Source organism: Ambystoma mexicanum, chromosome 12 (assembly GCF_040938575.1).
Source record: "Ambystoma mexicanum isolate Mex_15411 chromosome 12, UKY_AmexF1_1, whole genome shotgun sequence".
Lineage (NCBI taxonomy): Eukaryota > Metazoa > Chordata > Amphibia > Caudata > Ambystomatidae > Ambystoma > Ambystoma mexicanum.
In genome coordinates, this window is record NC_090936.1 from 519132797 (window position 1) to 519156488 (window position 23692).

Sequence of the window (23692 nt, forward strand, 5' to 3'; positions counted from 1 at the left end):
CGGGGTGAATTATGTCGGGAAGTATGCGTGGTAGGCGGTTAGCAAGGATTTTGGAATATAGGTCGGCGTCGATATTCAACAGGGTTATTGGCCTAGAGGAGGCCGGGTCCCTTGGATCCTTCCCTGGTTTGGGTAGGAGAACAGCGGTGGACCCCTGCATTGAGGGGGTCACCGTCCCCGTTTCCCTAAAGGAATTGAAGAGTGCCACCAGGGGGGGACCAATTGGGGCTTGAATATTTTATAAAATCTAGGCGAAAATCCGGGGCCCGTGTTTTGAGGGACTTAATGGCTTCCTCAACCTCCTCACCTGTTATCGGTGCCGCCAGGCTCTCCCTGGTCGAGGTGTGCAGTCGGGGGAGGGCTGCTTCCTGCAGATATTTCTTCTGCTTAGATTGGTCCCGTGGCGGTGCTGTCATCACTTGGGCTAGGTGGTCCAGCGCTGGCTGTTTTTTTTCACTTCCGCATACTGTATCACTCCATGTGAGTCACGCAGTCCAATAATGGTGTTGGCCTGTTTTGCTTTGGCCAGTTTAGCCACCACCACTAGCAGCTTGTTTGCCTTATTGTTCTTTACATAGTAGAATTGTCTGGCCTAGGCCATGAGTTGTGCGGTGTGTTCGGCATAGTGGGCCTGTAGTTTCTTTCTGGCCGTGCGGATGGCTCGCTGTGTCCTAGTGGACCAGCCTTTTTCCTTATGGGTGTTCTCCGCTGCTTTAAGTTCCTCTTCAAGGGCCAGCCAGGCTTGTCGTCTGACGATTGTAGGCCACCCCCTGTGCGATCATATCTCCCCTGATCACCGCCTTTAAGGCGTCCCAGTTGTTTGCCGGTTCTGTCTCTTAGCGACATGTCATTGAGGATTGGATCGTAGAGGGTCCATCTACGGAGAGAGTTGGGCTTAGGTTCGTGTGCCCGGATCTTGATGATTACTGGAGCGTGGTCAGATAGGATCCTTGGGCCAATAGATACTTTGTTGGCATAGGTGAGCGTCTGGGGGATGTCAGGAGGAGGTCAATCCTCGAAGGTCTGGTGAACATAGGAGTAGAAAGAATAGTCTCCTTTCAGAGGGGTGTAGCACCCGCCATGAGTCCACCTCCAGGGATCTAAATGGGCGTAGGAGGCTGAGCGCCTTAGTAAAATATCCCGGGGTGGGGAAGGTAAGATTTGTCTTTTGTGGGGTCTGGTACTCCATTGAAATCTCCCCCAATTATGACTTGGCCTTCTGTAAACCGAGTAAGGGAGGAGCCCAGCAAGTCGTAGAAAGCAGCTTGCCCAGAGTTGGGGGTATATACTGAAATTAAGGTATACAGGTCTCCCAGTAATAGACATTTGATTGCTACAAATCGTCCCTCTGGGCATGTTTTTGATTCCAGAACCTGGGGGTTTAGACCCCTCTTGAAAAGAATCACAGTCCACCCTTCTTAGAGCCTCCCAAGGCGAAGAACTGGAGAGGATATGGTCGGGCGCGGAGGCGCCCAAAATCCACTGGCAACAGGTTGGTCTCTTGAAGCAGGGCCACCGCTGCATCTTCGTCCTGAAGTTTTTGTAGTCCATTGACGTTGAGGGAGAGAAATGTTAGGTGTTGGTGCTCCTGGGCTAGGTTGCTTCCTGTAGCGGCATCTGGGAAGGAGTGGTCGGCAGGAAGAGGGTTATCCGTCATTTCGAGTGAGAGCTGAGTGCGTGTCATCCTGTTCTAAAAATTTTAACACGAGCCCCCAACGGGAGGCCGTAACTTTAACTGTCGGGTGGCTGACATTGTGAGTTCAGCCAATCCCCTGGCCAACCGAGCCAATTGAAACGATAAGGGTGATGTGGGATTCCAAGGACTCATAGGTGGAATGTACCCTGGAAATAGGCAGGAGCCGTGGGTGGTGCCCGCTGCCATGGTCGTGGTTACTTTTAGACTGGATCAAAGTCAGTAATCTTGTTTGGGACAGAGCTGGGTAATTGGTGAAGGTGTGGAGCAGAGTTCTGTTGTATGTGGTCCTACTCCTGATTATCTCCTTCTATTGCTCCGTGGCACCTTCGACCAGGAGGAACGCCTGGGTTTTGGGGAGAGAGGAGCTTCCGAATTATTGGTGATCGCTGGGGTTCGACAAGGTGGTCTCTTTGAGTGAGGATGGATGCATGATTTTGTTGGCGTCTTCGAGATGGCTAATTCTCCGAAGGGTTCCATTGTATGAGAATTGTAGAGCAGTTGGAAATAGCCATCTATACCGGACCTGATGTTCCTGGAGGAAGAGGGTTTTCCTCCTTTGGAAAGTGAGGAGCGAGACGTCTTGATAGATCTGGAGAGGTGAGCCCTGAAAGGAGAGTTCATCTTGCGAGCGGCTGATCGCTGAAATGGCCTCCTTTGTGGTGAAAAAGTGCACTCTGGTTATGACATCTGGGGGGGAGGTCCGATTCCACTCCACGACGTGGCCGCAGCCTATGGGTGCGATCCAGCAAAAGTTGGGTTTTGTCCAATTGTGGGAGCAGGGATTGGAAGAAATCCCCTACATATTCCGCTAGGTTCTTATCTGGGACAGAGAATGGGATCCCTCGGATCCAGAGGTTGTTACGTCGGGCCCTATTTTCCAGATCCTCCTGTTTAAATTCAAGGATTTCGCATTTGACCTATAAGGCTCTGATAGAGCGTTGGATTTCCCCCAATGTGGATGTGTGGTCTTGAGAGCGTTCGTCGATCTCCCCCAGTCTTAGTTCCACCTCGGTCACCCTTTGATCGGTATCTTCTAGCTTAGTGGTGAGTTCTGTCATGCAGGATCTAAATTCAGACTTGATATCGGCCATGAAGGCCAGTATATCCCCTTTAATGGCAAGGGCTTCTCCTTCTTCAAGGGGTTTCTGCGGGGTGAGCTTGGAGGAGTCAGGTTTCTTCCTCCTATCCGTTGACGTGAACATAGTGGCAATGTCATGAGTTCTTACTGGCTTTCGATTGTTTAGCCATAGTGACAGTTTGAGTAATATTGAAGTTTCCCATTGGCGTAGGGTTTGAGAGAGTACTGGTCGAGGCTGGAGCGTTGTAACTCTGTGATTCGATAAAGTGGAAAGTCCAGTGTCTTGGCTCGGGCCCTCTTGAAATAGGTGCTTCGGTAGACTGTGGCCTCCCAATACCAATTAAGGAGGGGAGGGAGACTGTAGGTCCTCCGATGCGGAGTGGGGGGGTTATAATGTTGTTCTCTAGTCCTCAGGGTTGGGCTGAGAAGGGGGGTGAAGATGTGGGCCGGGGAGCCCCAGGAAATGGGTGGGGGGGGGAGGAGAGGTGTCAGGGCCACCATAAGAGCGCACCAGCCCCGCGTAACCTCCCTGCAGAAGAGGGCGTGGACCCAAAGCACCTCAGGTGGAGCTAGAGGCCTGGGAACCCCGGGGGTTGCCTTTATGGTGTAGGCCCCCAGTGGTTGCTTGGGTGATGGGCCTGAGGTGAGGGGTCTGCCTATCAGAGTTCCTTGCTGCTTGAGGAGTCAGGGTGCAGCCCCAGTGAGCTCCGGTTCTGCCTCGATTGCGCCTGAGGGTTGCTCCGGTTCCCCAGGGCGGACAAGGATGGGTTTACTCTGTGATGGGGAGACCAGGTTTGCTGCCTCCACTCCGGCAGCAGTGTATCAGTTCCCTGGCTGATCACAGCTGGTGTTTTACTCTAGCGGCTGCGGGGGAGGGAGGATGTGGAAAGTGCTCCGCTCCTGGGATTGATGAAGCTGGCTCCTCTTCCCCCAGCGCGAGGTCCTCGATCATCACCGCCGGGGCCCAAATCTAGTGTGGCCTGGCCCCGCCTCCCACTCCACAGTGGGTGCTGCCGGTGTGTGCTTTGCCCGCTCTATCTTTGCACCGCTGTCCCTGCGGCTTGCAGTGCGGGTGCCATCGCCTGGAAGTGTGGCCCTTCACGGGGTTCCCGTGACACGCTGGAGTTTACCCTGGGCGTCCCTCTGACCATTAGGGGAGCCGTGGGCTCTTGCTGCTCGTTGCGTGGGGGGCCGAAGTCTATCTTCGGTGTCCCGCGGCGGCGGGGCACACGCTGCTCGTCTTGTTGCTCCCGTCAAGCGCTGCTCTGGTGGGTCTGCGGCAGCGCCAGATCCACTGCTGCGAGGGCCGAGCCGCCCATGCAAGCTCCGGTGCGCCGAGATGTATTCGCCGTCAGGGTCCTCATTCAGATGCGCCTCTGCATTCAGATGCAGTACGTGCCCGCCATCTTGAATTTTTGGGTTCCGTCAGGGGCCCGCGAATTTGGTCCAAATTCGGGTACAATGATGAAGCGTAGAACGCTCCTTTGGGTCAGCGGTGCCTGAGTGGTTCTGATTGCCTACGCTGGGAATAGCGACCCAAAAACGCTGCGGAAGCTGCACATTTTCACCATAGCAGCGGGCTTCCCACGGATGGCTTCAAAAGAGCAGCCACATCGATGGCGCTCCAAGCCACGCCCCCCTCGCTCTCGTTAATCTTGCCACTCTAACAAGAAGAAGAAAAGGGGTGAATCTTCTTCCAAGAACAGATCCTACTCTAGGAAACTGTCCCTCTGGTCCCTAACTCTGATTCCGCTCCTGCAGAGGAAACAAAGCTGACTTTGCTATAGGGCTGTGCCAGATAGCATTTTTAGTATTCGGCCGAATACCGAATAGTTTGAACTATTCGGCCGAAGCCGAATAGTTGCTTTAAATAATAAATCATGTTGCAAACTTGAAAAAAACACACTTATTTAAAAATAACATAAAGCACAATATTAAATGCATTCTATACTTGTATTTCTCTTCATTTTAATAAATGCAGCATCTTTATTTAAAGTATAAAAGCCAGAAAAAAAGCAGATTTAACCTTAATTTTCTGATGGCTCCGAGTAGGTGTACAGTGTTTTCTCTCTGCGTGGTCTGGGGAGGTGGGAGGCCATGCAGGCATTTATGTTTAGTATGGATGGGCAAGCAGAATTCCATGTAGGGGATTTGTGTTGGGGTGGGAGGTGGAATGCCATGTTTGGTATTTGTATAAGGTGTTTGGAGGCCCCAAGTAGGAAGTTTGAGGAGGTGTTGGGGAGGCAGTATGCCAGTAATGGGGGCTTGCACTGTATGCCGGCAGAGTGTCAGCAATGGTGTCTTTGGTTACAAAACTTGCATGCTAATTTTGCAGGTTCAGACAACGTTTGCCACTTGGAGCCAAGCCTAACCCCAAGGCTCGGCCCGACTTGGCCCATCCCAGGAATTCTCTGGCTCTCCCAACTCTACATCCTACAAATTCCACCAACAGAGCATAGCTTTCTGACTGTCTCATACAAAGTCCTCACACCTATCTTTACCCGCGGTCACACACTGGCCTACTTTGGAACTGGAGAGATTACCCAACATAAATTCCTCCGGGAGGCCTGGTACGTGGGGGCATATTACTCTGCCTGACATAACCGAGCCCGGCTAGTCTCCACTACCTATTGTGAATTCTTAATGTTTCTCCATAGGCATGGCCCATAGGAACAAATGCTGCTCACTTTTCACTTATCCTCGCCACTTCTCGCCAATGCACCTTATCATTCCTGATAAAATATCAGATAATGTTAAACTCATGACTCAAGTCGTTAAGAAAAGAAAAGGGGGGACTAGGACGTACGCACTGGGAAGTGACATGACAGGAACTGAATGTATCCTAAAGTGAAATATGCACATTTCTTTCAATTTCTTTTCCAACTGAAGAAAGTGCACATTGCATATAAACATTTGCCAGAGGAAAATATGTTCCTGTATTGTTGCTGAGCACCTTTCATGTCTAAGAATATGTAACAAAACATGGCCTAAAGAGTAGATTACAATATAAGATATTTTACAGCTGTGTGATAGTCATTTTTTCTGGTTTTATGGCCAAGTGTCTGGTCTAATCCTATTCAGTTTTGCAAACTGAAGTCTATATTTGCCTTTCTGAGTTATTGTTGCATTGTATTCAAATGAGAATGACAAATTATTCTGCAAGAGCCGAATAGCATTTTTTTCAGCCGGAATTCGGCCGAATACTTACTTGAAGCCGAAGTTCGGTACACCCCTACTTTGTTAGGCATTGGAAAATCAGTCTGGTGTCCGATGGCCTCTTTCGCCCTGGCTGAATCGGAGACCTTCAGGTTGCCATGCTACAGTGCTGCCTTAAGCCACTCCATTTATAAGCACTATGCATGTCCTGCACTAAAGTCTTGTTAAAAACAAGCATTGGCAAAACGAAAATTTGTGGCTTCTGGATAAGCATTAGGCATTTGCCAGGCGCTGCTTTTATATGCCCAGGTACTCGCACTGTTTTGAAGCTGCTGCCATCGATGGCCAGTTAATATCACTACAGCTGTGCCTGAAAAATGCCTTTCCCATGCCTACACAGGAGCCCAAACTGTTGGCTTTGCCAATGCTTATTGTTATTCACTTTGTGTCTGCAGTTAACAAGCTTCTAGGGTACATTCATTCTCACGCATAAGCCATCATGAGCAGTTATGTTGCTGCATTTTCTGGGTCTCCATATCATGGTCTGAACACCATTTTGTTCAATTGAGGGGTTCAAAATGCAGCTGGTAATTGGTGGATAGCCTATGTAGGCCATTGAGGCATATTCATTTTTTTTTTTATTTATTTTTTTTTTACCATGGATGGCAATGGTTTCACGATATGTATCCTGGTGAAGGTGAAACGTCCTCACTTAGATAAGAGCCCTCTCTGATTCTACTTACTGTCGTTCTACCGCTCCTACACATAAAAGCAATGTGCAACTGGGGGGTCTTTGTGGCACCATCTTGGAGGGACCATCTTTGCATAACCAGTAAGATGGATTAAACCTTATGATGCCAACATAAAGTTAGGGTTGCCGTTTTTCTAAAGGGCATTCATTTATAGAGCTTGATAACCTTGGGCGCGCCTGAATAAGAGCATCAAGCGTGGCAGGCATTGCCGCGCCAGGTACGTTGCCACAGGTTGCATCTGTTCGATGGATCTGCTCATGACGGTTAACCATCTGCTCACGCTAAATAAAATGAGACCATTTGGAGAGTGCACGCATAGATTTGCTTTCCTCAAATACTGTTGTTTACCATCTGGTGGAGCCTTCCAACGGGTGGTGTCTTGATCGGAAGTAGATTTCTTGGCCCCGGCTCTTCTTGGCAGCCTCGGTACTTTGACCAGTTCTTGAGGCACCAGTGAGTTTTCCTGCTTGCTTGGGTTATTCTTCACTACCGCACAGGTGGGATGCTGAGAGCTCTGCTGAATGAAATAGTCTTGCTAGTGGGCTGGGTCACCTGGAATTGTCCAATAAGGAATAATTCTCTCTGCGGCCTGACCACATCCTCAGTATTGATTCAAGCATTGTTAATGGTCTACGGATTTTATATACTAATTCTTTACTCTTCTTAGAGTAGCTTTAACACATGGTCCCAGGTTACCAATTAAGCATTATAACCAGAGCGGGGCAGAGGGTGTATTTACTAGTCAGGTAATGCCTTGGGGGTATATGTTAGAAGCCCGAGCGAAGCCGAGGCTTTAACGTTCATTCTGGGGCATTACCTCACCAGTATTCCCCCCTTGCTAGGGTTATATTTCTATTTGTACCCCAGCAACTTGTTCCGGGGGAATTAATAGTGTTTTTCTCAGGTTGGGAAATGATGTGTTTGACTAAAAATCAAGATGGCACCATGGATCGGGCAGAAGGGAACTACATGTAGTCCCTTCTCCCTTTCCATGGAGGCCATTGAGTGACTGGGGCGCAACGGGAACACAAGTGTTCCCAGCGCTGGCGAGGGACATGGTAGCACCAGGTAAGTGGGGCCGGGTGGGGGGCGTGGGGACGCAGGACAGTGCACTTACCTGATCCCACATGAGAGAAGATGGCATCCTCCAACTCTGAGGAGGCTCAGAGAAGGGGTTTTACTGTGTGGTGAAATTGCTGTTCTGAGCCTCCTGGGCCCCCACACCCTCCTCAATGGGTACTATTTAGTTCATTTATGTTTTAGTTCTTGTACAGCGCTACACGCCCACAGGCCTCGGAGCGCACTAATAGCCGATAAACTGTTTTGGTAGTATTAAAAGCATGTTCTTTAAACCAAGTGGATTGTAGTTGGACCATCTTTGTTCTATGTAAGAAGCAGACAATCTCACAGGTCTGTACTGAACACCAACCAGAATGGGAGCACTCTAGTGGGTACCCAGAAATTAAATTACACTTGAAGTAGCCCTATATTGCACACCTTGACTCCAGCCTAATGTGGCTCTTGAATCCAAAATCATAATTGTCGTCTTGAGCTCCTCCTAACTTTGCTCCAGACATAGCCCATCTGTCAAATATATCTATCCTGTACGACGGTATGGAGAAGTACAGTATACCGTGAAATTGTGATTTACAATAACATGCCACTTTGGTATCTCTATAAAGCTGCGAATCTCTTAATTTGTCCCTTATACAATTCCACACTGTTCCACCAATCGGCACCAGATTTTTCATAGTTACCTGTTGGGGCCCTCCAGACGTTACTGACTACATGACATTTGGACATCCCACCCCTTTCCCTGGATTTCAGCCCCTTCACACATGAGACAGTTTCCTGAAATCGGCGAAACATCAATGTGGTCGTAGAAGGACCGGGCAGAGCTAATTTTAAGCATCTTGACCTGAGGAACAAAACTCGACACGTGTCAAGGCCCCAGGTTGCACCGTTTCTGAGATATTTGCACCACACTGCAATGCACTGCACCGCACCAGGATGAGGCGACAGGTGGGGAGAGCAGCACATCAACTCTCGCCTGCCCTCCACATCTGGTCTGGGGTATGTCAGCCAGCCACACGCACCCATTCTCAGTGCAGTCTACTTCAGAGTGCAAAGCACACCAAGCGATAAGTGACTAGGATTAGCGACCTACAGGACCATTGATTTTCAACACTTGATGAGTGTGTTGGGTCTGTCTACAGAACCCGTGCGGAGTGCGGGTACTTTTTGCTAGTAGGAAATTTCAATAAATTTAATTCATTTTGTTACACACTGACTAGGAAGGTATTGCAAAAGCATGGAGGAAAGATGGATGTGGGCAGAAAAATGTAGAAGAGGAGAGTCTTGATTAATTTTGCATTACGGTAAATGTGTTCAACTGAGATAACCCCCTTCTCCTTTTTTTCTGTAGACACACCATCGAAGGAAAACCCATATGAAGATATTGAGATAGACGGGCAGTTCCTTGGGAAGAAATACTCCTCTTTGCAAACTTCTCCCACCTCTTCAGCACCTACCACACCAAACAAGGTATTATGAGGGGGGACCCAGCTCACCACTGCCCCATCACTCCTGGAAAGGGGAAGCACAGCTGGTAATGGGGCGATGATTAATTGGGCGGTGGAAAGAAGGGTGGCAAGATGAGGGCCCGGATGCTGAAGATTTCGTCTATGCGGTCAGTGTACCGTGAGAACAAGGCTTCATTTCAACCCCTACTTGGAGATTTAAGGCTAAGCAAAGCCACACAATTTAGCTAATACGTTCATAGGTTAGTGTTTAAAGCCTGTATCGATCTCGCAGATATTTTCGCTCATCGTGCAGCAAGAGCTTGCGTGCAGTTTTGTTGCCAGATCGTGCTGGAGTTTACTCTTTGGCAAACTCTTCACAGTGGTAATTGCATGTGAAATCGGTGCAGCTCAGGAGTAGAAGTACAGTTACTCCCTGGGCTAATAACATCTGCGGCAGAGACATCAATGCGGCATGCGCCTCACAGGTTCCCATTGGGGGTAGGGCCAACTTTACACTTCCTCCTTCCATGTTTGGTCAAAGCAGCCCTCTGAGACAATTGTAGTTCATTTGTAAACTTTGTAAATCATGCACGGTACACAGGGAGGGCTCTGACATATATCATCATGACCTTTTATTATTGTTTATATGAATGTTTAGCTCAATGGAAAGGTTCAACGAATTCAAAGTCTATGATTCAACAAAAGAAAATTAATTTTGCCCAAGGGGCCTATAGCTTCGTTTGCCATGTAGTTTATGAAGCATTTGAAGTCATTTTGTGAATGTGTGTGGATTTCAGCAGGAACAGTTGGTATTAGCAATTGATATGCAGTTGAAGTCAGAGAGATGGAAGCATTGACTCGACACTGCCAGGGATCGAACCTGTGTAGATGAATTACACAGTATTTGGGTTCTTATATCCTACACTGATTGGCTGTTCGCCAGGCACAGAAGAGCCATTGGCATAGGGACTTGTAGGTTTCTCCACTGGTCACTGGATCATTAGATAAGTGGATTGGGATGTGCATCTTGCGCTGCCGCACTACTGTCTCCACGCTCTGTTGCCGCGAGCGACCGGCAGCTTTCAATGCTTTGTGACTGCGCTTCATGCTGCCTCCTCCCATGCGGATACCAGTAGAGGGTGGGCTAAGTGGCACTGCAGAGCTAGATCAGTACCTGGGAAACCTATTGGGCGAGAGGATGCGATGTTGTGTTGGATGCCTATTGTGGTGGTAGAAAGTCAAGTGTGGGCCCCTGTGAATCCAATAGTAGAACAGAATTTTCGGGATATAAGGATGACTAGAGTGGAGCAGCCCTTTAAAGCTTGCCAGTCCGCTGAAGGATTGAAGTGAGGGTTAAAAAATTGATGGTTGGATACTTGCTATGGGAGAGTTTCCTGGCCTCCCAACAGCAAAGACATGCACACTTTGGCAGAAACCTGAGCAGCAAGTTCACATTTTGCCTGTAACACCTCTATCCCGGATTTCACTTGTGGCAAATGCAGGATCCTTCACCCTTCCTGGCCTCCCTGGAGGTGAGGGTGCGACAGTGGCGTATCATGGTGAAGGTCAGCTTCACCGAGATGGCAGCGATTGGCTGCATACCAGTTGCCTCCTGAGTGAGGAGGCATCACACAGGGTTGCCCTTAGTGACAAGTTACAGAGGAGTGTTGTCAAAACACGCGGGAGTACCTCACTTCTGCAGAGGTCGATTGGACTCCCAATCTCTAAACCACTGTTGAAATCAGCAGAAGCGTCAGAGACTGCTCGTTTTGACGTTTATCCACGACGTGCCATCCCCCGGTTATAGTGCATGGAACTCTCGCTGTAAAGTCAGGCAAAGCAGATAGCAGTTCTATACCTTCACGTTAGTCTTCACTGATATTCACAGGAAATAAATGGTTACACTCAGTTTGCAACAGACACCTAAAGTGATGTTTCGTCGACAAGAGCATTCTACGAAATTGAGGGCATGGCTAGTTATGTCTAATGGGAACTCAAATTCTAAAAGCCTTTAAAACTCTCTGGTTGCTCCAAGAACCATCATGCTCTGAATTTAGACACACACAATTTCAGAACGTACTTTTTAAAAACCATTTAATTTCATTTGAGCAAAGTAGTACTTTATACGCTGTTCACTGTGCAACCGATGTTAATGGTCTTTTTTTTGTTTCCCTTCTTGTTTCCTCTTCGTCTTTGATTCTAATCCTCCGTTTTCATCTCTAATTGTGCCCACTCCTCTACCCCACCTTCTTTCCTGAACTCACTTTTTCCTGTTCCACTCCTTCCCTGCAACTTGCATTGTCACTGACCACACAATCCCCACTCCACCACGACCCTCCACACCCTCTTGGTTTCCCCTCCCACAAACTCCCACCTGTATTGGTGTTTCCTTCTTGGCCTTGTTTTTGCACCCTTTTCTAGATCAATCCGAAGCCCACTTTCTTCCGACAGAATTCAGACCGGCGCAGCTTCAAACTGTTGGAGCTGCGGAAGGTGAACCGAGACGGTGCCGCATCCCCATCTAGGGGGACCAGCCCCCCTCCTTCCATCCCAAGCAGCCCCGATGAGGCTTTATTCAACTCTGGAGACCTGCAGAATGGCCGGCGGAGACGGAGGATACCAAGGGTAATGGCTCCTCTGACTCCAGTTCCTGGTGACCACTCCTTCCCTACTGCCCACCACAGCATGGTTTTGGTACCACATGGCATTTAACACCTTGGAGAGTGTGTACTAACAAAGGCCGTTTGTGTGTGACAGCAGAGGACCTTAAGACCTCCTAATCCAGAATTGTGAAGCTGACTCCGGAAAACCATGGGACACTTAACATCTTTCCCCTCTTGTCGCCCATGAACAGTTGGTGTTGAAAATAAATGCCATTTTCGAGGCACGGCGTGGAAAGAAGCGAGTGAAAAGGCTTTCACAGTCTACAGAGAGCTCTTCTGGAAAAGGTGAGGGATCTTAACCTCAACTCAATGCCATGCGTCTCATTGAATGGTGTTGCTTTTCGTACCCATCTAGGAGGCCCTGTCACTTGTTCAGTTTTTCACCATGCATGGTGAAAGATCCCTGACCCCAGTGCCTGTGCTGTATCTATGATCTGGGATGTCCCGGGAGAGACTCGCCAGCTTCTGGGACTGCATAGATGTCCTTAGGAAGAAGGGGCTCCTCACAAAGACTCCCTTTAGATGCACAGGTGAAGGGGTTCCCCCTTTGCAAGCGTGAGCGGTTCCCCAACTGGAGAAAGCTTATTTTTCTGTTGAGTTGAGGGGAGACATATTCCCCTTATCGTACGAATATGTAGTGGAGCTCCTTGACTGCAAAGATGTGGTGATGTCGTTACTCACTGTATGGGCCCAGGAAGAGTTTTTGCTTTCCTGTGGAGTTGCGGTGTTCTCACGTGTACAAGTGTGGGGAGTGTGGTTTCTTGTATGTGGGTGTGGCAATACCACGTTTCTCCTATACAGCAGCTCCTCAAGGGGTTTGTTCCTGCAAGATGGGAGACTTTAGCACGCATGCGTTGGCAGTAAAATCACGGGTTTCCAAGTCGAAACATGTGCCGGGAACCTATTCACCATGTGGGCACAGTTAGGATATCTTGTATTCTTTGATAGTTGGAGTTGGCCTGTGGCATCAGCTGGATCTATCCACTGAATTTTCATCAATCTAACCAGGTCCTTTTTTTTTTCTTTCCCTGGTGCCACTCGTGATTCTCTTCTCTTTTTCTGCTCATATGGGCACCACTCGTTTACCCTTTCTCCACTTTATTTCATTGATCATCTCTTTTCCCATACCTTTAAATTTCCCTCATCCTGTTATACCCTCCCTCTGTTTCATGCACGGCGGTGTTGTCTGTTTTGTTCTTTGTTCCTTTCCGGTCGGCCTCTCTGTTTCTTCCATTTCGTGCCTGTCTGCCTCCCTTTCACACTCTTCTCTTACGGCTTACCTCTTTTCTATTGTGAACTGTGGTTGTTTCATATCGTGTGGCTCTGTTCACTTACTCTCGTCCACCTCCCTGTCTCCTCTCACCCCATTCTTCCTGTAATCTTTTCTTGTCTTCTGTCACCGTCATCTCTCACTTCTTTAATTCTAACCTCCTTTTATGTTCCCCATTTTGTTAATTTCCTGGCTGGCTTCTCCTTTCACCTTCCCGGCTATCTCTCTATCTTTCTCAATTTGACCTGCCAGTTACAGACGACAACAGTGAATCCGACAGCGACACAGAGGAGAAGCTGAAAGGTAAGATGTCCTGTCTGGGATTTGAGTGGGTGTCAAGTCCGGTGCTTGGTAGACCATATGGGAATGTCATTAACGGAAAGCAGGACGACGGTTGAAGGCTGGGACACAGTCCAAAAGAAAATGTACTTTTTTTGTGCAGGATTCCTAGTTTTGTTGAAGCATATACAGGGTGCGTGTATGCATGTGTGTGTGTGGTTTGTTTTTACTTGTGTGTGACGGGGCCCCAGTGGAGTTGATCGGTGTCTATGAAGTCTCCACCATTGGAGCCAAGGCATTCCATTAGAATGCATAACCAACTTGGTAATTTTGAAAATGGGGGAAGTGGGAGTCTCAACACTGTTGAATGTGGAATACCAATGGATGAAAAAGGCATGAATGACTGAATGGATGGATTGTAAATGTATCGATACTTCTACCCATTATCGTGCTTTGTTGGCATTGTATCAATTTTCGATGGCGATGGTAAGGAGCACTACGGCTGACTTTCACATTACTGTGGACCTATGTGCAAATTCAATATGAGAATGCCTGCTTCTTTGTCCCTGATAAGCTCACAGTCGACGCCTGGTCCACGTCAAATCGCGACTGAGCCAAACCCCGCGATACCAGACACTGGAGCGCGAGTTGCTTGAGTACCGGAAGCGGCAACTCTTTGAGTATTTTGTTGTGGTTTCATTGAAGAAGCCTGTGGGAGACCTGTACACTCCGGAGGTTACTCAACAGTTCCCTTTGAAGGTAAATGTCAATTTCCCTTACTGTTCAGGCCTCCGGGTAGACGGGCGGAGGGGGGTAGAGGGGGTGGAGCCATGATCAGTATAATGTTATATGCTCTACATGTTCTATCATTGTCTTTCCAGGATCTCACCCCGTTTTTAATGAAACTCCTTGCTTGCTTTCTGGTGAGGGTCACGGAATTACAAAGTTCATGTGCCAGTATAATAGAGATGGGCTGTGCATCTTTGCCTCAATTCTTGCTGCCCCTTCTTCAGAGAACCCACCATCTCCCCCACACACTCATTCCTCTTTCTGTACCAATAAGTAAAAATGATCAAGGGCCTTAGATAGTGAAGACCCTTGCGTGTTAATCTGCATCAAGTCCACGTCACACAGCTCCCAAAATAATGTACGGCAGGTTCCACCACGAAGCGTAGTGTGCCACTGAGAGCAGAGCGTATAAGGGCCCCTGAACCCTGTCCAAGTCTGCTGCATTGTCGATGTTTTATCAGAAAAGCTACAAAGTCCATGTACCTGTTATTCTCCGATCTAATACCACCGCACGATTCCAAAGGATTGGGATTTCAAGGACTCCATGTTCACAGGCCAGATGCTTGAACAGCGTCCATCTGTTTCCCTCCTCCCAGACCCACCGCTCTCAATTCCCCACTTACCACTCCTCGTGCCACCACATTTTGCTTCCTGGATTGTGCAGTCGTTATGTTGCACTGGTTCTGTATAAACATTGATTGTGCACCACGCCGGCCAGCCCGCTTGCATGCATTCTCCTGAAACTAATGTATAATCGACTCCTAGCCCCCATATGAGTTTTAGGAGCGCATTTCACAGTGACCATTCAAAGACTTATTGTGATAACTGGAGAAAATCATTTCTAGCCCTGTTTGAGGGAGAGACATGCAAGTGGGACCGCTGTGGTTCATACATTTGCTGAGACCCACTTAAAATACATGCTTAAGAGCCAGAAATGACCCTAAGGAATTACACGTTCCCCTGCCTCTGTTTAGAACAGGTTCAGAAGAAGGCTTTTGTTTCCTTTCCATGTCAAAACGCGTCCAACTTCTGAATTTAGGATGCACTTTGACATGTGCAGGAATGGCCATTTGTCCTCTTGCTTTGTGCAGATGCAGACGCAGAGGGGAAAGGGGTATCGGACTGTATGCATCTCATTTGCACCTTCTCAGGCCCTTTGTGACTTGGGCACATTTTCCTGATGCAAGTGACGAGGATTAGGCTAGTGCATCCTCTTATTTGTGCCAAAAAATGTCTGCGAATCAGACCCAATGTTTTCAAAGCAATGTTCTATACAAGGCTACATCCGCGCAACTCCTCATGTCTCAGTTGGCCATACACTGTTCATGTTCAACATTTCTTAAAGGAACATTACTTCATTCATTTCACACAAAATTAAGTTTTTGATAATTAATTTTGGACTACCTGGAAATATTATGCAGAGATGGAACATTGTATTATCTTTCAAAGCCCCATAGACTCCTTCATCAGATGGAGGACAGAATATTTAGGAGTATGTGTTTGGTAAAGCAACCAGGCTCCAGCTATTCTTGGTTGGGCTTTGCCTATTGCTCCTCATGGCAAGGGCATGGACTATGAGTGCCAATGCTTCATGCAGGACTGTAACATATTGAAGTCGTGAGCCCTGTGAAATTCATTCGACAGAGTGCCCGCCTTAAAGGGGAGTGCCCGCCTTAAAGGGGAGTCGAATAAATGTGTGACTTTGTTGTTGTCACTAAAATCAAACTTCCCAAATCCTCTATTTTTTTCAAATTCGGAGTGGAGCTATATGGCATTTAGTCAGTGAGCTATGCAAAGCATGGTCTTGGAGCAGAACAAGCCACTCGCAGATTATGAACCAGATTATGAACCAAAATGCTCTGTAGAGGCCATCGGGCTCGAACTGGTCCATTGCGCAATACCCGAAGTGCCGCCCATGATTTTAGTATGGCCTACTTTCTTGGCCAGAATGGATCACTTTCATAAGTTATTGGCCCGGTTTTAACCAATGTAAAACTAGGCAAATAGACTGTAAACGGTATCATGTCAAAAAAACGAAACCGAAAAAAACGAGGCCGAAAACATCACATTTTTAAACTCACATTTTTTGCTGGATTTTCATACTTAAAAATTTAAAAATAGTAATTTGGGTAAGGGTATATAAAAGAATGGGGGGATTTCAGGGGAGGGTCTCCCCTGCATAAAAAAAGTTGGGGGGGGGGAGGTCTTCTTCGGGATTCGAGCAACACACGTTTGTAGTTTTCGGCCTTGCTATGTTACTGTTGTTCCCCTCAAAATGCATTATTTCAACATATTTTACCAAAGAGTAGTAGTCTGTTCTGAAAAGTAAGGAACTGTAATGTGTGAATGTGGGGCACATTTTCATTTAGGCCTGGACAGATTTTGTGTCCCAGCCTGACCTGGGTGCCACATATCTGTCCCTGACACTACAAGCCCCTCCAGCCCACCCTTAATTGTCTGATCGGAGGAGGATATCTGGGATGGGCTTGTGTGTAGTGATTCTGGGCTTTCATCTGCTCGTACTCTTCAGAGATGTGTCCCGCTTTGAGTGAGATGGCTTGAAGTAGCTTTGTGACCAGATGTTCTATTCAAAAGGATCTAGTGATCTAGTGCATCAATTGAGGCAGAGGGGTCCAACAAGATCATCATATCATGTCCTGCATCTAGATTGTCCAACAAAGCATTTTTTTTTATCACTTGCAGGTGCCATCCTCACCCAACACAAGCCAGGTAGTAAAGTACCTAGCATCATCCTAGGGCTTCCACACAGCAGATCCCATACCCATTGTAAAAGAAATAGCCAGGATGATGGTCTATAGGCGGGGGCAGTTTTTCACCATTGTGTAAGACCGAACAGAGCTGTGAGATGCCATAGAAAAAAATGAGATTGCTAGATCTGCAATCGTATTTGTCTTTACTTGTTCCACTTCCTCTCTAGCAATGGAGGGTACTAGAGTGTTTTGACACACAGCAAATTTGAAACATGGGGCTCCAAAGCTCACATGTGGTAATGCCAAACCCATAAAGACCATTGCACCAGTTTCCCTTGCCCTCCTCTACCAATGGTTGTGGGCCCACTGCCCAGCAGTCTTTCTTCGATTTCTTCCTCCCACCCCGAGTAGTTCCTGGTTACTTCGCTTTGTTTCGGGAGATTTTTTGACTTTGTCGCTAGCATTTCTGAGGTCCCTTTGCTGCAGTCCGCTGCTTTAGATCCTGCAAGCCCGAAAAGTTGGTGCCGTGATGGATCTCTTTGCTGATTGTGACCGACCCACCAAATTTACATTTGTAGCTTTTGTGAAGCCCTTTCAGGTACTGGTTTTAATAGCTAGTGATTATTACTTTGGTGTGAAGGATGTTTTGTCCGCTTTCTTTGTTCTGATGTGGATAAAGGCCCTTTATTTGACTGCTTCTACAGCTGCTGGTATGGAAGATGGCCGTGGTCTGGGGCCAATATATTTGGCAGCTAGCGAATGCGCTCTTGGACAAAGTTATCTGACTTACATATCCAGTCAGATATAACTTGCTGGAGAAGATTTCTGAATATCTCCTCTGTGATTGACCACTGACTCCTTCCAGAACTTAAAGGCATGGTCTAGTAAAACATTTTATTTAAAAAATAGATAGGCAACATAAAAAAAAATACTAGCATTCTCTTTTTTAAAACTTCCTATGTAAAATTTGGAGCTATTCAGGCTCAAAATTCGCAAAAGCAAGCACATGGGCACATCCATTTTGTGAAATGGATGCCCTCCTGTGCTCGCTTTGGCTTTTGCGGCACTAATGAAGGAAAAGCCAGCCAGCTGTAGTAAACAAAAGCTACCGCTGGGTGGCTTTCCCTTCATTAGTGCTGTACGCGGAGGACGGGGACCGGAGACCAGAGCAGGAAAGCTGCAGCTGAATCTCGGTAAGTGCTATTTATTTAAAAATCAAAAATAAGCACTAGCTGCGTTTTTTTTCCTACGTTTTCCGGGCTGGAGGAGCCCGGAAAACTTAGAAATAAAACCGCAGCTTTAAAAACATTGTATTTATGTTTGCGGTCGCTTTTGCAGCGGCCGCAAACATAAATACAACGTTATTGTGTTGGAAAACGCTGCGGTTTTTCTTTCCAAGTTTCTCAGGCTCCTCTGGCTCGGAGGAGCCTGAGAAACTCGGAAAGAAAAACCGCAGCGTTTTCCAACACAACCGTGTTGTGTTTCTGCCTGCTGTGGCTATCACTTTGGGTCTCCGGTGCTCCCAGGGGAGCACCGGAGACCCAAAGTGAAAGCCACAGCAGGCAGAAACACAACGCAGTTGTGTTTACATGCCGCGTAGTGATTCAGCCTACAGCTGATTTCCCATTTGGGGCTCTCGGGCTCCCCGCGTGGAGCCCGAGAGCCCCAAATGGGAAAGCAGATTCAGGCAGAAACAACCCGGTTGTTTAGCGCAATGCTTCTGCCTGAATCTGCTTTCCCATTTGGGGCTCTCGGGCTCCGACATTGGTTTCCGAGTATTCGTAAGTGTGTGTCACTGATATTGGAATGTTTTCCTTGATAAAAAGTTTCGGGTTCAGAAAGACCAATCCACACCAATGGGCGCATCTGTATACTTCTTGACTCTCCCAATGGTGAACGGATGAGCAATGACTGCTGTGCTCTGAAGTGTGCAGGACAAGAATGTGCAGGGTAGCATATAATTGTATACAGTAAGGGAATGGCCATAAAGTATAGGTATGAAAATCTACTTTGTATATCTCAGCACAAAGGATTGTGCAGTATGATGCAGGTAAGTTGCTTTTTAGGATAGTCTTCTGGGGTAGTTACATCTTCAGAAGTGAAAAGTTCACAAATGTATTAATTCAATATAACTTTATTCTGCCATCAAAATACATCCTAACACATACTTTTAATAAGCAAACAAAATCATATTATAGAACATCATGGCGGTCGTAGAGAAGATGAGCAGAAGAGAAACCACTATGGAAAGAGACCAGCCTTATTCGAGATTACACCAAGCCAGTGAGTACAACCACAGTGAACCCTAATTATCTTTGTCCCAGAGGAGTTAGGTTTGCACCAGTTAGAGGGGTGTCAGATGGGGTACATCCAGAACGGCCATCGGGGCCTTGTTGGGGGTGCTGGCAGGTTCAGATCCCACCCTTAGCCAACCGACAATCCCACCCAGTTTTTCCCAGAGCCCCTTTGGCCACTCTCCAGTCCCAAAAGACCAATTGGACAGTGTTGTGGTAGTTCAAGCCCTTATCTCACACTCTCGAGCATCCCATCATGGATTCTCTCGAAACAAACGCACAGCCTCTTAACGGTCCGCAACCAGGGCTGGCACGTATTCAGTAGAGCGTCACTTGGTTTTGTCTCTGGCAGTTTTTGTACCCCGTGTAAATAGACTGTAGTCGGGGCAGGCCCACCCTTCTTATAGTACCCTGGTATGCTCCCCCTGTGATGCAGGTTATATGCTCCAGGGACATTCGTGCTTGGGCCTAGTGCAGGCCGTGAAGCTTGCTCCGCAGCTTAGGGTGACCTTGACTTAAATTAGGGCACTCTACTGCACTCATAGGTCTTAGTTCCAGATTCCCGAGGGGCAATGATAGGGGGTGGTCTCCTGAGTGCCCTGCGGTGAGAGACAGCATGTTCTTTAGGTGATGCTGATTTCGTACCGTCCTGAACCAAGGTGCGCTCCGGGGATGGATTACTGAGAGCCTTGACAACATGGGGGATGGTTGCAGACTCCTCCTGCACCCTTTTGCCTTCGCACCCCCGATTTCCTGCTAAAACCAGGAGTAATTTCCTTATGGCTGTCAACTCAGCAAGCACCTGGTTTCACTTGCACCTCCTTGTGGAACAGGCATCCTTAACTGGCAGGTTGTAATTCAGGTTAGGACCCTGATCCACCGTATGGCCAGTGGGGTTGTGGGCTCTGAGCGGGGATAAGCGAAGAAAAGAGCTTCCCCCAGGGCTTGTAGAGGAGAGGTGCTCACGCCAGGCTCTGCTGGTTGAGCCCAAAGCCCCAGATAAGCTGGGAGCAGTGTTAGCCATAGCGGCAACACAGTTCATTGTATCCGCTAGATCCATGGGAGTTGAAGCGTGAATACACATGGGATGTTCATGATGTTCGTCATGGTCCATGATGGTTGGGGCTTGAATGCCCATGGGATGGTCAAACTGTGTTCCTAAGGCTGGTGCAGGATCGAGGACCAGGGTGTAGGATGCTAAAGTGGGGACAGGCAGCGGAGTACAGCCCACAAGAGTTTCCAGGGGCAGATGCCCCAGTGCTGATGCTAGCGACTTTGCTAGACCAAAACATATTGAGCCAAAGGGCGAGTTCAGGGTAGGCACAACGAGGAAATTGGAGGGGTGCCAGCTAGGATTGAAGAGGGAGGAATTCCCGGGGTTCCTTTACCTTTGTCAGCAACAATATCCAGGCTAAAGGGATTCCTGCTCAGTCAAGGGACACCCATGGGGGACAAAATGTTCCTGATTCTCAGCTTTGTAGCCCACTCCAGGTCGAGTGTCGGTTGAGCCACCCAGAATGTCAAACTGCACCCTCTGGGGACAGCCATTCAAGGATATTAATGGTCCTCCCAGATCATCATGGCTACCCCCGCAAAATGTCGGGCTTCTTCAAACGTACCAGCTTCTTTTACAAGGCCAGAGGTTTTAGTTGCAATACACTCCGCTGACCCCCATACCTTCGAGGATCGTCTATTCTGGCCTCCTTAAGTGTCCCGACCTGGATGCGCCGTCTCCTCATGGCCAGCACCTTACGTTGGCATTTTGTGGCAGGATTAACTTGTACTTCATGCAGGGCAAAAAAGGAGTGGGGGAGGGAAGAGATGAGTATGGACTCAATGCTCTTCATGTACAGGGCCAGAATGGTTTCCGGGGCAGTCTTACAAAAAATAATTTTCACACACAACTCTCTCCTCGGGTCACAGGGGGGTTCAGGGTTTGCCACGTAGTCCAGATCAGCCTCACACCACCATGCCTCACACCAGCGGCACCAAACACTGCGCACTTGCCCAGCCGCAGGTTTCAACGCGGCAGGGTTTGTGGCGGCGAGATGTATCCCACGGGGCGTGGCCAAAGAACCAGTAGGCAGTGAAGAAAGACCTGGGAGGGGGGGGCTCCGGGCCGCCAAACACTGCGCCCTTGCCCTTGCCGGCTAGGTTTACAGGGTCTTTAGTTCAGGTATTTAGGATTTGTCAAATCCCTCCATTAACCACTGGAATAGACCTGAAAGAAAAGCCTGTGGTTTTGTGGAAAAGGAGCTATCACTCCGTAGTCGGTCACAACAAGTTGCAGTTTTGCACAGTTTGTGGTCAATGTTTGACTGTCGGTGCAATGCACATATATTGAGCCTCTGGTTATGGAGAAAGCGATCGGTTAAAGTCGTGGCTCAGGGTAGAAGAGGCACGTTATACAGGTGCATCCCAGGCTGCTTAAGGAGGAGGGTGCAGGGATCCTGGACGCCAACGCTCTCCGCAGGGGTGATGAAACGCGTGCTGGAGCTTAATACAGTTGCTTCTGATTTCGAGATTGCACCCTTGGTGATGCAGATTCAGGCGCAGCATTCCAAATGTAGGGAAGATGCTGCTGTAGCAGTCCTATGTCTTGCATACTGCTATTGCGTTGCCGCAGAGCCGGAGTCCCAGGAGACCTGGGAAGCCCACTAAGTGGTTCCTAGTGCTATTCCATAGTACCAGGAGTCCTGACATGAGTAACCCGGTTTGCCTCCCAGGTCAAGGGAAGGGTGCAACAGTGTGGCTCCCTCTGGAGTCGGAAGGATGTCTGGAAAATGTAGATTTCAGCAGTACGTTGCCATCCGATTGCGTGAAGCTGCAGAGCCTTACTTTTACTTGGGTGAATAGTTTATCCAGCTGCTTCCGGAAGAGTCCCAGCATTTGAAAAGATATGGTCCTGCAACTCCCATTATCCCACTGTTCCGGGGCTGCGTGCATTAAGCCATTAAATCATTGGCAGCCACATAATCAGGGGTGTTCGACACACTTGAATCTTCCTGTGCAAACACTCAGAATATGCATTCAGAATGAAAGCCAGACGCTGATTCATCCATTCAACCTAATTTGATCATTGTTGCGTGAACTCCAAACGTGTAGACTCAGGATGCCATGGCCATTTACAGCATGGTGTCCATGCTTCCCACATAAACAGAGCCTTGTGTGGTGTGTCACTGGAACTCTAAATCCAGGCCGCCATTTACATGGGGGTCGACCGAGAACAAACCTTCACTCCTTGAACAGATAATGAGGCTGCAACAGTATGCATCCTTCTATAGGATTACAAATGACTGTTAACAGTTTGTACACACTCTCGAAACCATGTCATGATTGAGGTTTTGAGATTGTTTTGGGGTTTTTTGGTATAAGGACCATGGAGTGAGTTTGTTTTCCGGTGTTGTGGTGGCCAGAACACTTAATTGCGCAGTTTTTGATTTTAAAAACTATTGGCAAGCATTGGATCTTCCACATATTGGTATTAAGATGGATTTTCAGAAACCATCCGGGAAGTGGATTCTGAGATGTAAGTGTTTTAGTGAACAGAGAGAAGACACCGATGTTTAGCCAAACTCAATCAAGCCACGGTAGCAGAGCAGTAATGCTTGGACTCATGAGGATATGAGCACAGTCTAGGGCTACAATGAGACAAACATAAATCGCTCCAATAATTGTTTGAATTTTATTAATATTTTTTAAACAAAACAAGTATAATAAAAGTTAAACCAGTAACAAATATTATAATATTTACAAGTAAGGGACAGATAACAGAAATCAGTGAGAGAAAGAGAAGAAGCAAAGAGAAAAGGGAGAAAGAAGAGATGACAAAAGGGGGGATCCTTAAGTATATAACTCATTAAATACATTCCAAATTGCAGAGTATTTGTCAATCTTTTCCAATCTCTGATAAGTAACAAACTCCCTACTTGAAAGAGAAGAAAGGTCATGTAACCAGTCATCAACAGAAGGCTTAGTTATATTTTTCTAACATATGTGTTTCTTCACCACCATCAATGCCCTATATTCCCAAAAGAGGGAGTCAACCGACATAATCAAGGTTAACAGGAAACAGACCCAACACACACAACAATTGAGTTCACGGGAGCTGAAAATCCAACACCAGATCCATGCGCTGCAATATAGCCTCCCAGAAATCGCACATTTTTTGACAAGACCAAAACATATGTAAACCAGTACCAATATCAATATCTGACTTACAATTCCAACATGTGTCATCATCTAAAAGATCACAACGCTTCATCTTAGAGGGAGTCCAATAGATACAATGCATGACTCGTTGCGTAAACCGTAGATCTAAATCTATTTTAGATCTACTTGGTCCTGTGCAAATTTGGTTCCATTCCGTCCGAAAGAATAAAGTTAAAATCCGAACACCACGTCTCGTCTCTCTACCTTGTTTCAAAGTAGAAGTGATGTCCGCCAGCGCAAGAAGTTTATATAAAGTAGAAGCCGAAAGAG

The 23692-nt window shown here is 47.6% G+C and overlaps 1 protein-coding gene across 6 annotated transcripts in view; it reads left to right on the top strand.

The window, feature by feature from the left end:
* DENND2A (DENN domain containing 2A) overlaps positions 1-23692 on the top strand; it is a 420914-nt gene that overhangs the window by 261497 nt on the left and 135725 nt on the right. For 5 of the 6 annotated variants that reach the window (XM_069628810.1, XM_069628811.1, XM_069628812.1 and 2 more), the window contains 5 exons: positions 9108-9226; positions 11626-11829; positions 12059-12152; positions 13390-13440; positions 13991-14175. In XM_069628810.1, the coding sequence (XP_069484911.1) occupies positions 9108-9226; positions 11626-11829; positions 12059-12152; positions 13390-13440; positions 13991-14175 (653 nt within the window). The remainder of the gene's footprint in view (positions 1-9107; positions 9227-11625; positions 11830-12058; positions 12153-13389; positions 13441-13990; positions 14176-23692) is intronic. The other variant, XM_069628813.1, reaches the window with a different exon arrangement.